Here is a 12,112-nt window from a genome sequence, read left to right as displayed (position 1 = left end):
TAGAAAGCATAGGTTGGTAATAAATGGTTTGTACTCTGATTAGGCCACCGTTGCTAGTGGGGTGCCACAGGGTTTAGTATTAGGCTTCATTCTGTTCAACATATTTATCAATGACCTGATAGAGGGACTGCACAGTAAAATATCAATATTTGCAGATGATACAAAATTATGCAAAATAATTAATGCAACGGAGGACAATGTATGGCTACAAAAGGACCTAGATAAGCTGGGGGCTTGGGCAGAAAAATGGCAAATTAAGTTCAATCTTGATAAATGTAAGTTATGCATATGGGCAGGAGAAACAGATGTCACCAATATACACTAAATAGGGTACAGCTAGGGAAAATTGATATGGAAAAAGACCTGAGGGTACTAGTGGATTGTGGATTTAACTGGAGAAACCAATGCCAGTCAGCTGCTGCAAAGGCTAATAAAGTCTTGGGATGCAGTAAAAGAGGTATAGGGGTGAAGGATGGGAACACTATACAAGGCACCTGTCAGGCCCCACATGGAGTACTGTGTACAGTTCTGGACATCAGTGCTCAAAAAAGATGTTGCAGTACCTAAGGGGGTTCAAAGAAGGGCAAGTTATTTAATAAAGTGAATGAGAGGACTGGAATACACAAAACGGCTATCGAAATTAGGATTTTTCACCCTGGAAAAAAGACGCTTAAGGGACAATCAGATAACTATGTATAAATACGTTAGGGAACAATACAAGGATCTCTCCCATGATCTGTTTATATCCAGGACTGCGATGGTAACAGGAGGGCATCTGCTATGTCTAGAAGAATGAGATAAAAGGAAAAAACCTCAGCGCTCGCACCGTAGAATAAGTAGAAATAGAGTATACTGAAGAGATTATAGTTATATCACTTACTTCAGGGAGGCGCCTTTAGGGTAGGCGCCTCCTAATCCAAATAGGCGTATCAAATATGGTGCCGATCAACAATGATGAACAGGTTCCACGATTTTAATAAAATAGAATAAAATATAATACATTTATATTTTATTCTATTTTATTAAAATCGTGGAACCTGTTCATCATTGTTGATCGGCACCATATTTGATACGCCTATTTGGATTAGGAGGCGCCTACCCTAAAGGCGCCTCCCTGAAGTAAGTGATATAACTATAATCTCTTCAGTATACTCTATTTCTACTTATTCTACGGTGCGAGCGCTGAGGTTTTTTCCTTTTATCTCATTTATATTTTCCTCCTTCATGCCATGACCGGAGTTTCCCTCTAGCCGCTCTCTCTCATGAGATTGTTTACAGCACCTAGGAATATTCGTCTTCACCTGGCAATCAAGACCCCTCACCTACTACACTTTTCAGTATCCTTCCAGTGAGCGCCAAATCCTTACTCATCACTCATGTCTAGAAGAAAGCAGGTTTCATTACCAAAACAGAAGGGGGTATTTTACTGTAAGAGCAGTGAGACTGAAACTCTCTGCCTAAGGATGTGATGAATGTAAAATCCATTGAGGAGTTTAAGAGGGGACTAGATTTCTTTCTTGAGCATTATGATATTACAGGATATGGATATTAGGTGACCAGCAGGGTTGTTAGTCTAGGTCTTACATTTAGGTAGGAACTATCAAAGGCTGATCCAGGGATTAGTCTGACTGCCATTTTGGAGTCGGGAAGGCATTTTTCCCCGAATGGGCTAATTGGCTTCTGCCTCTTGGGGTTTTTGCCTTCCTCTGGATCAACAAGGGTGTTGAAACAGGCTGAACTAGATGGATATTGTCTTCATTCAGCCTAACATACTATATTACTATGTAACACTGGAATTATTAAAGAGAGCTGGTACCAAAATCAGGAGACAGTGCAACGGCAGGTACATGCTGATGTTGACCCTTGAGATTTCAAATCGGCTACGAGTAGACAAGAACAAGTAGATGTCAAGGAGAACCGCAATATGGATAATGGCGGTCATGTAAAGTAAAAAAAAAAAAAAAGTGTAAGTTTCATCTCCCCTCACGGATCATATCTGTAAGGGGAGATGAAATTACGTATCAAGGCCCCTGGATTTATCCGCAGACTGTACCCCGGCTTCTGTGCACGCGCCGGGCGCCAAAATGGCAGATGCAATGTGCAAAAGCTGCAGGTTACCGCGAGGTAACTTAAAATCTCCCTGCTCCTGGCTACCAAACGTAACCAAGAGCCTGGAGATTTCACAAATAATGGTGATCATGTAAAAGTAAAAAAAGAGTTAAAGTTTCACCTCGTGTCACGGATCCGATCCATCAGGGGAGGTAAAATTACTTACTTAAAGCCTCTAGCGATGTCCCCTGATGGGATCTTTATCCGTGGCCTGTTCCTCAGCTTTGGCGCATGCGCCCGTCGGTGAAATGGCGGAGGGGTAATTTAAAATCTTGCTCCTGGCTACTAAAGGATAATGTCCACAGCAGAAATTTTCACTTTAAATTCTGGAGCATTTCTGCATACAAAAAGCAATCAAAATCCCTAGCATTGGTGCCGATTTTCAGTCAAAATACGCACGAATGGTACTGATTGTGACTGTTTTTTGGATGCAGAAATGCTGCGGAATTTGCTCCCTGTCTTTTTTTAAATATCCCTGTACATTTTATAACAACGAAAAGTAAAATCATACGTTGTGATAAGTCGTGCTCTCTGACCTCACCCCTCTGCCCTGCTTTAACCCTGGAAAAATCTGGTCTCCTTATCATAGCTATAATTAAAGGGCTACTCCCATCTTGTCAAGTTATCCTGTATCCATATGATAGGGAATAACTTGCTGTTCTGTGGTGTTCTGACTGCTGGCACTCCCACCAATTCCAAGATTTCAGCCCCAGTGCATCCATTTACTTCAATAGGAGCTCTGGAAATCACTGAACACTTGAACAGGGGTGGGAATAAATGACTAAGGAGGCTGTGCTGGATCACCATATTTCAGATCTTAAAGAGGCACTGCTAGATTTATTTGTCCACCACTATCCATACATCAGGGAAGCATACCGAGTGTATAATTGGTGCACCACCATTTACAAATTGGCCATACAGGTGATTTGTTTTTGCAGTGTTGAAGACTCTACCTGTTCCATTGAGAAGACTGTTGTGTACATTGGCTTGTTGCGATATGCTGTCATGCTGAACAGTAAAATTTGTCATTTGCTGTATTTTCACTGTGTCTTTCATTTTATAACAGCAACTCCCCTGCCCCTGTACCACACCACAAACTTGAAATTTGGGGGAAATTTCTGCCTGCCACAAGCTTACTCACCCACATATGAGATTTTCCTTTGTCACCACATTTCTCATTTTTAAGGTTTCATTCACACGAGTGTATATTGGCTGCGCCTTCACACGCTGCATCAGTTCAGATGGGTGTATTCCTGCGGAGTAAAAGCGCCCAGCCAAGATAGTGCGCTTACCGGACGGGCTTTTTTAACGCTGTCAACAAAAGATAATTCAGGAACTATATTGAATAAATTGGCGCTATACAAATAAAGATTATTATTGTATATTATTATATTCTGGCCTATGGGAGCTGCCTGGAGAAGGGAGGTGGGAGGGAGTTTAGCAGTGCAGTGGCTAAACTTCCACCCCTTTCCCTTCTGTTTTCCATCCCTTGTTGGCTGTTTGCATTGGAAGGGGTCTAAGCATAGGCGTAGCGTCAGGGGGCGCTGGGGTCGCCATGGCGACCTGGCCCCTGAGCTCAGTGGGCCCCGAGGCCGCCCACCGCCATACCCACATGCACATTCAGTGCATTAATGGCTGGCCGTTCCTTCCCCCGCATGATGCGGCAGCCAGAACGACCAGCCTTAGAAGAAAAGCAGGGAGGTACTCACATGGGCCGGCAGGGGAGGAGGGAGGAGGGAGGAAGTCACATGGGACGACAGGGCACAATGATCATATGATCATGTGCTGCCCCCTGCTTCCTGTTGCTCGGAAGCCTCTGAGTTTACCTCTCCTGCTGCTGTCACATGGAGGAGAAGTGGACCGAGCTCTGGGGTAAGTGTATATATGTCTCTATCTATCTATCTATCTATCTATCTATCTATCACCTATCTATCTATCTATCTATCTATCTATCTATCTATCTATCTATCTATCTATCTATCTATCTATCACATCTATCTATCTATCACATCTATCTATCTATCTATCTAACTATCTATCTCATATCTATCTATCACATATCTGTCTATCTGTCTATCTATCTATCTATCTATCTATCTCATATCTAACTATCTATCTATCTATCTCTCTCTGGTATAAGTTATACATCTCCCTGGATTTACTGTATTTATTTGCACCCTTTACACACAATTAAAAAACGCATCAAAACCGCATGCGGTTATTAATAGCGTCTGCAGCTCCTTTAGGGTGACTACCCACTACAGTTTTTTTCACGGCGACATTCGCAGCGGTTTTTTTTTTCTGTAGGGGTCTATGGGACTTGTAATGTTAAAATAGCGATAGTGCAAAATCGGAATTTACCGCGAAATCGCGGTCATTTACCGCGAAATATTTCGCGGGTTGAAATATTACTTGGAAGACATTTGTATGTTTTTCCTGTACTTCATACTATAAGTAGGTTTTCTCACATACTTCAAAAACATTTATAAATGCACTCCTTTTTAAAAAAATCGAGCACCTAAAAAGGGGTTGTTGGAATCAAATGGTTCCTTATATGTGTGATTATCACATTAAAGATTGCAATATTAAAGCAAAAGGATCGTTAATTTCAGAAAGCTGAACACTTAAAGGTAGGCTGTAGTACCCTGTTGTATCGCCTCTAGCTTGGATACAAGATGTGATACAGGTGGGCATGGGGGCTCTAGTATCCTGTTGTGCTGCCTCTAGCTTGGAAACAAGATGTGATACGGGCAGGCATGGAGGCTCTAGTAGCCTGTTGTATCGCCTCTAGCTTGGATACAAGATGTGATACAGGTGGGCATGGGGGCTCTAGTACCCTGTTGTGCTGCCTCTAGCTTGGAAACAAGATGTGATACGGGCAGGCATGGGGGCTCTAGTACCCTGATGTGCTGCCTCTAGCTTAGATACAAGATGTGATATGGGCAGGCATGGAAGCATACAGGTTCCATATGGTATCATGTGGTATAATGGTCCACATTTGCTAGAACTAAGCCTCTAGATCAGACCTGGGCAAAGCACGGCCCGCGGGCCACATCCGGCCCGCTGAATAGCTCGGACCGGCCCGCAAAGAGTGTCCTGGTGACTCACCAATGAGTCCGGTGTCAGCAACGGGAAGCAGCGAAACTATGCACTCCGAAGCCTTGTCCATTTTGTTCACTTCTGTGCTGTGCTAATAGTTATTCAGGCCTTACTTATTCAAGCACCTCTACCAATGACGTAGGCTTGAATAACTTTATTAAACAGCACATAAGTTAACAAAATGGACAAAGCTTCGGAGTTTGTAGTTTCACTGCTTCCCGATGCTGAGTAAGTGATGCCACTGTAACTTCTGAGTGCCAGGATGCTCGTTGCGGACCTTGGGGAGTGCCAGGACAATCGTTCCACGCTCGTCATTGGTAAGTGTCAGGACTTTTCCCTTTGCATTGTAATTAGAATAATAATACTAATAATATTCACTTTTTAATTCATTCATTTTCAATGGCGGCCGTATTCTGGCCGCAAATCGGGCGGCTGGAATACGGCCCCATTAAGGCAATGTGCATGGAGCCTTCGTATGTTGGTCTGGCCCTCTAAAACCATTCCAATTTCTCATGTGGCCCCATGGGAAAATTAATTGCCCACCCCTGCTCTAGATAATGAAAACTCATAGACTGTTGAAGTTGACACCCCAGATGGTCCCATAAATGTTGTATTGGCAAGAAATCAGGTAACTGAGCAGGCCACGAAAGTGTGGCAATGTTGTGGAGGCATTCCTGTGACACCCTTGCTGTGTGCAGCTGAGTTTTTCAGCAAAACGACAACTCCTTGTAGGCGTTTTTTTATTTTTGACAATTAGTGTATTAATTATCCTATTAAAAATGGCTCTGGTGTATCTTTGTACAGCACTGCAGAATGTTTTGATGCTGCAATTGAAAATTTTGAAATGTAAGTGCAATTTTTCTCAATTCTTTAACATGTGGTCTCTTTATGCAGTGACTTTTCAGGCTGTTTAATGTAGCTATGTGTTTGATATATTAACCAATGTTATGTTGTTTTGTCATACTTTCATAAATTTAGAACATCTTGTGTCTTTTTTGGATCTTTTTAGTACGCTGAATATGGATTTTTGGGTGTTTCCGAAAAGATTCAACTTTTTCGCCATAAGCTAAATGCAGAAAATGTCCTAGAGCATCTTCTACCTAGCAATTTCATTGGAGAAGGAGATTTAATTGAAGTTGTTCTCCCTGGTGAGTATCTGAATGTTTTGTTATTGCATTAGACTTGCATCCTTTGTTTTATATGTCCAATGAGGCCGAAGAGAGAATATAGGAATGTTCTTACTGTAAGGTTATTATAACTCTAAACTCAGTGTATAGAATGTTTCCCAGTTTAGGAAAAGCACAATTTCCCACAGATTCACCACAGTGGTTGCTAATACTTCCCAAATCTGTTTATAGTCACTGTGAACTGTATTCAGAATGAATTGATTGTTTAGGAAGATCTTGCTCCTTTGACCCATGTATGATATATGTTTTAGAATATGATGCTTTCCAAAAATGTAGATAGATTATCCTAATCAAAATAGCCAGTGTCAGTAATGCTGGTTTTGATAGTTAAAGAATACAGAATCCTTATAGCAAAATACCTGTAAGAAACTGCAGCTCTTTCAGAAACTGAGAAAAATATTAAGATTCCATTTTTATTTCATAAATGTTAAAAAGTGACCACCACTACAAAAACATCGCTGCCATGTTTCTGGCGTGCGATGGCGCCCTTAGGCCTCGTTCACACAAGCGTGTATTTGTGCGCCCGTATGTGCACACAAAACCACGCGTCTATTAGAACCATTGTTTTCCTATCGTCTGTTCACATGTCCGTGTTTTACAAGCAAGCAAATGCACTCAACTGCAAAAGATAGGACGTGCGTGCACCGCATAGGTCCATGCTGTGCATTAAATATCCCCGCGGGTAGTCCCCTCATCACTGAACACTGTGACAGCACTATCCCAGTGTTCCGTGACAAGGAGACTCCCCGCGGGGAGTAAAGAATCCCCTGTCACAGCTGCGGCAAAGGAACACAATGTTCTCTCATTGCTTTCAATGGGGTCACCACTGCTGCCGGCAGCACCATTGAAAGCAATGGGATGCTGGCAACCCGTGCAGTAATTTTTCAGGGAAGAGCTTTACATACGAAGGATACAACTTATTTATCAGAAACAGACCTAAAAAAAGGGGACATATCGTATTTATGGTGTACGTTAGATGTAGAGTCATTATTAGAGATGAGCGAGCACCAAAATGCTCGGGTGCTCGTTACTCGAGTCAAACTTTCCGCGATGCTCGAGGGTTCGTTTCAAGTAACGAACCCCATTGAAGTCAATGGGCGACTCGAGCATTTTTGTATATCGCCGATGCTCGCTAAGGTTTTCATTTGTGAAAATCTGGGAAATTCAAGAAAGTGATGGGAACGACACAGAAACGGATAGGGCAGGCTAGGGGCTACATGTTGGGCTGCATCTCAAGTTCCCAGGTCCCACTATTAAGCCACAATAGCGGCAAGAGTGGGCCACCCCCTCCCAACAATTTTTACTTCTGAAAAACCCTCATTAGCAAGGCATACCTTAGCTAAGCACCACACTGCCTCCAACAAAGCACAATCACTGCCTGCATGACACTCCGCTGCCACTTCTCCTGGGTAACATGCTGCCCAACCCCCCCCCCCCCCCCCCGCACGACCCAGTGTTCACAGCGCACACCAAAGTGTCCCTGCGCAGCCTTCAGCTGCCCTCATGCCACACACTGGCCTCATAGCCACACCACCCTCATGTCTATTTATAAGTGCGTCTGCCATGAGGAGGAACCGGAGGCACACACTGCAGAGGGTTGGCAGGGCCAGGCAGCGACCCTCTTTAAAAGGGGCGGGGCGATAGCCCACAATGCTGTACAGAAGCAATGAGAACTCTAATCCTGTGCCACCTCCGTCAGGAGCTGCAAACGTGGGCATAGCAATGGGGAATCCATGTGCCACACAATATTCATTCAAGGTGTCGCATAGCTCAATCCACACTGCAAGGGGAAAGCCGTCAGCGCTCTGCCCTCTACCCAAGTCAGTCAGTGTCTTTGTGCCAGACAGGTCAAACACCGCGATGGGAACTAAGCTTGCACCAACAGCATAGGTGGGTCCTAGGAAGCCCAAGACATGAACAAAAGATTGATCTGAGCGGCCAAACATGGCAGACTTGCACCGCGCCCACGACATAGGCCTCGGCCCACAGCTTCAGCAATCCTAGGCAGGAAGCGGACTTTCACTGCACCCAGGACATAGGCCTCTGCACAAACCCTCAGCAATCGCGTGCCTACAGCGGACTCCAATGCTAGCGTAGCTGTGCACATCTATCAGCCCCGGATAGTAGAGCTAACGTCAGATTAAATACAGGTGGGCTTCGGCCCACACTGCATGCCCCAGTCAGACTGGGGTTCTTTATAAGTAGACACAGGAAGGTACAACTCCGTGTGGACCGACAGCATGGGTGGGTCCCAGGAAGCCACCGACGTTACATAAATAAATCCCATTGCATTGCCCAGCACAGCTGAGGTAACGTCAGATTAAATGCAGGTGGGCTTCGGCCCACACTGCATGCCCCAGTCTGACCGGAGTTTTTAATACACAGGCAGGTAAAACTCCCTAATGTGAAGTCTGTGTGGACCCAAAGCATGGGTGGCTCCCTGGAACCCACCGGCGGTACATAAACAAATCCTATTGCAGTGCCCTGGACAGCAGAGCTAATGTCAGATTAAATACAGGTGGGCTTCGGCCCACACTGCATGCCCCAGTCTGACCGGGGTTTTTAATACATAGACACTGGCTGGTACAAATCCGTAATGTGAAGTCCCTACGGACCCACAGCATGGGTGGCTCCCTGGAACCCACCGGCGGTACATAAATGTATCCCATTGCAGTGCCCCAGCTTCGGCCCACAGTGCATGCCCCAGTCAGACTGGTAATTTGTACCTTAACAGTAACCGCGTTGGTGGGAATGTGGTGGCGACTGTGGACCTAGTAGCGCGGTTTTATTTAGTTGGTTTTTGGAATGCGGCCAGGATTAAGTGGGCCATGGCGGGGGGATGGTGGGGGGGCTCTCTTGTTGTGTCGTTAAAGGTGAAATTCTTGGACTTCCACCAGACGGACCAATGCAAAGGTATTTGCCAAGAATGTTTTCATTGTTGGAGGAGGAGGGGGATGTTTTTGAGGCATTACGTGTCCTCTCCACGTGTCCATGGTTATATGCACCTTAACAGTAACCGCGTTGGTGGGAAATGGCCTCGCCACCATCATATCTTTGGGAAGCCTCCGTTTCCACACCCCAGTGACATAGCATTAGCAGCGGTATAGGCAGAGCACAGAATTAGTAACATTTCAGCGGTAGCATTAGGGACAGGCCCCAGTAACATATCACTAGCAGCATTATAGGGGGAGCACAGTATTAGTTCCATTTCAGTAGTAGTAACAGTCCAGACAGGCCCCAGTAACATATCACTAGCAGCAGTATAGGGGGAGCACAGTCTTAGTTCCATTTTAGTAATAGTAGCACTCAAGACAGGCCCCAGTAACAATTCCGAAGCAGCAGTATAGGGGGAGCGCAGTCTTAGTTCCATTTCAGTAATAGTAGCAGTCCATACAGGCCCCAGTAACAATTCTGAAGCAGCAGTATAGGGGGAGCGCAGTCTTAGTTCCATTTCAGTAATAGTAGCAGTCAAAACAGGCCCCAGTAACAATTCCGAAGCAGCAGTATAGGGGGAGCACAGTATTAGTTCCATTTCAGTAGTAGTAGCAGTCAAGACAGGCCACAGTAACATTCCCGTTGCAGCAGTTTAGGGCGATAACAGTCTCTTGCACATTTCAGTAGTTGCAGTATAGACAAGGCCCCAGTTACATTTAGGTAGCAAAAGTGTAGGCCAAGCCCACACACCTTGCTGTACCGTAAGTGCAGGTGAAGCCCTTAAAAATTACTAAGATTACACTGTAGGCGAGGGCCCAAAAAAATTGGTGTACCAACAGTACTAATGTACCTCAGAAAAATTGCCCATGCCCAACCAAGAGGGCAGGTGAAACCCATTAATCGCTTTGGTTACTGTGGCTTAATTTGTAACTAGGCCTGGAGGCAGCCCAGTTAAAATAAAAATTGGTTCAGGTGCAAGTTTCAACGCTTTAATGAGAATTGAAACGTATAAACATTGTTTACAAAAGTAATATGACTGAGCCTTGTGGGCCTAAGAAAAATTGCCCGATCGGCGTGATTACGTGAGGTTTCAGGAGGAGGAGCAGGAGGAGGAGGATGAATATAATACACAGATTGATGAAGCTAAAAGGTCCCCATTTTTTATGGCGATAGAGCACGATGCTTCCATCCGCGGGTGCAGCTTACGTATTGTTTAGGTACTGCTGCTGTCCGCTGGTGGAGAAGAGAAGTCTGGGGAAATCCAGGCTTTGTTCATCTTCATGAGTGTAAGCCTGTCGGCACTGTCAGTTGACAGGCGGCTACGCTTATCCGTGATGATTCCCCCAGCCGCACTAAACACCCTCTCTGACCAGACACTAGCCGCAGGGCAAGCAAGCACCTCCAGGGCATACAGCGCGAGTTCAGGCCACATGTCCAGCTTCGACACCCAGTAGTTGTAGGGAGCAGAGGCGTCACGGAGGATGGTCGTGCGATCGGCTACGTACTCCCTCACCATCCTTTTACAGTGCTCCCGCCGACTCAGCCTTGACTGGGGAGCGGTGACACAGTCTTGCTGGGGAGCCATAAAGCTGGCAAAGGCCTTGGAGAGTGTTCCCCTGCCTGTGCTGTACATGCTGCCTGATCTCCGAGCCTCTCCTGCTACCTGGCCCTCGGAACTGCGCCTTCTGCCACTAGCGCTGTCGAATGGGAATTTTACCATCAGTTTGTCCACCAGGGTCCTGTGGTATAGCATCACTCTCGAAGCCCTTTCCTCTTCGGGTATGAGAGTGGAAAGGTTCTCCTTATACCGTGGGTCGAGCAGTGTATACACCCAGTAATCCGTAGTGGCCAGAATGCGTGTAACGCGAGGGTCACGAGAAAGGCACCCTAACATGAAGTCCGCCATGTGTGCCATGGTACCTGTACGCAACACATGGCTGTCCTCACTAGGAAGATCACTTTCAGGATCCTCCTCCTCCTCAGGCCATACACGCTGAAAGGATGAGAGGCAAGCAGCATGGGTACCCTCAGCAGTGGGCCAAGCTGTCTCTTCCCCCTCCTCCTCATGCTCCTCCCCCTCCTCCTCCAAAACGCGCTGAGATATAGACATGAGGGTGCTCTGACTTTCCAGCGACATACTGTCTTCCCCCGCCTCCGTTTCCGAGCGCAAAGCGTCTGCCTTTATGCTTTGCAGGGAACTTCTCAAGAGGCATAGCAGAGGAATGGTGATGCTAATGATTGCAGCATCGCCGCTCACCATCTGGGTAGACTCCTCAAAGTTTCCAAGGACCTGGCAGATGTCTGCCAACCAGGTCCACTGTTCTGTAAAGAATTGAGGAGGCTGACTTCCACTACGCCGCCCATGTTGGAGTTGGTATTCCACTATAGCTCTACGCTGCTCATAGAGCCTGGCCAACATGTGGAGCGTAGAGTTCCACCGTGTGGGCACGTCGCACGGCAGTCGGTGCACTGGCAGATTAAACCGATGTTGCAGGGTACGCAGGGTGGCAGCGTCCGTGTTGGACTTGCGAAATGTGCGCTGACCCAGCGCACCTTTCCGAGCAGGTCTGACAAGCGTGGGTAGCTTTTCAGAAACCGCTGAACCACCAAATTAAAGACATGGGCCAGGCATGGCACGTGCGTGAGGCTGCCGAGCTGCAGAGCCGCCACCAGGTTACGGCCGTTGTCACATATGACCATGCCTGGTTGGAGGCTCAGCGGCGAAAGCCAGCGGTCGGTCTGCTCTGTCAGACCCTGCAGCAGTTCATGGGCCGTGGGCCTCT

General features: G+C 46.2%; 1 protein-coding gene across 3 annotated transcripts in view; it reads left to right on the top strand.

The window, feature by feature from the left end:
- Positions 1-12,112, top strand: part of LOC136581883 (serine/threonine-protein kinase D3-like) — an 80,411-nt gene that overhangs the window by 14,789 nt on the left and 53,510 nt on the right. For all 3 annotated transcript variants that reach the window (XM_066582529.1, XM_066582531.1, XM_066582530.1), the window contains one exon: positions 6,218-6,356. In XM_066582529.1, the coding sequence (XP_066438626.1) occupies positions 6,218-6,356 (139 nt within the window). The remainder of the gene's footprint in view (positions 1-6,217; positions 6,357-12,112) is intronic.

The sequence above is a fragment of the Eleutherodactylus coqui genome, chromosome 11 (assembly GCF_035609145.1).
Source record: "Eleutherodactylus coqui strain aEleCoq1 chromosome 11, aEleCoq1.hap1, whole genome shotgun sequence".
Taxonomy (NCBI): domain Eukaryota; kingdom Metazoa; phylum Chordata; class Amphibia; order Anura; family Eleutherodactylidae; genus Eleutherodactylus; species Eleutherodactylus coqui.
Note: the sequence above shows the minus strand (reverse complement) of the source record. Positions and strands in the feature narration are given on the sequence as shown.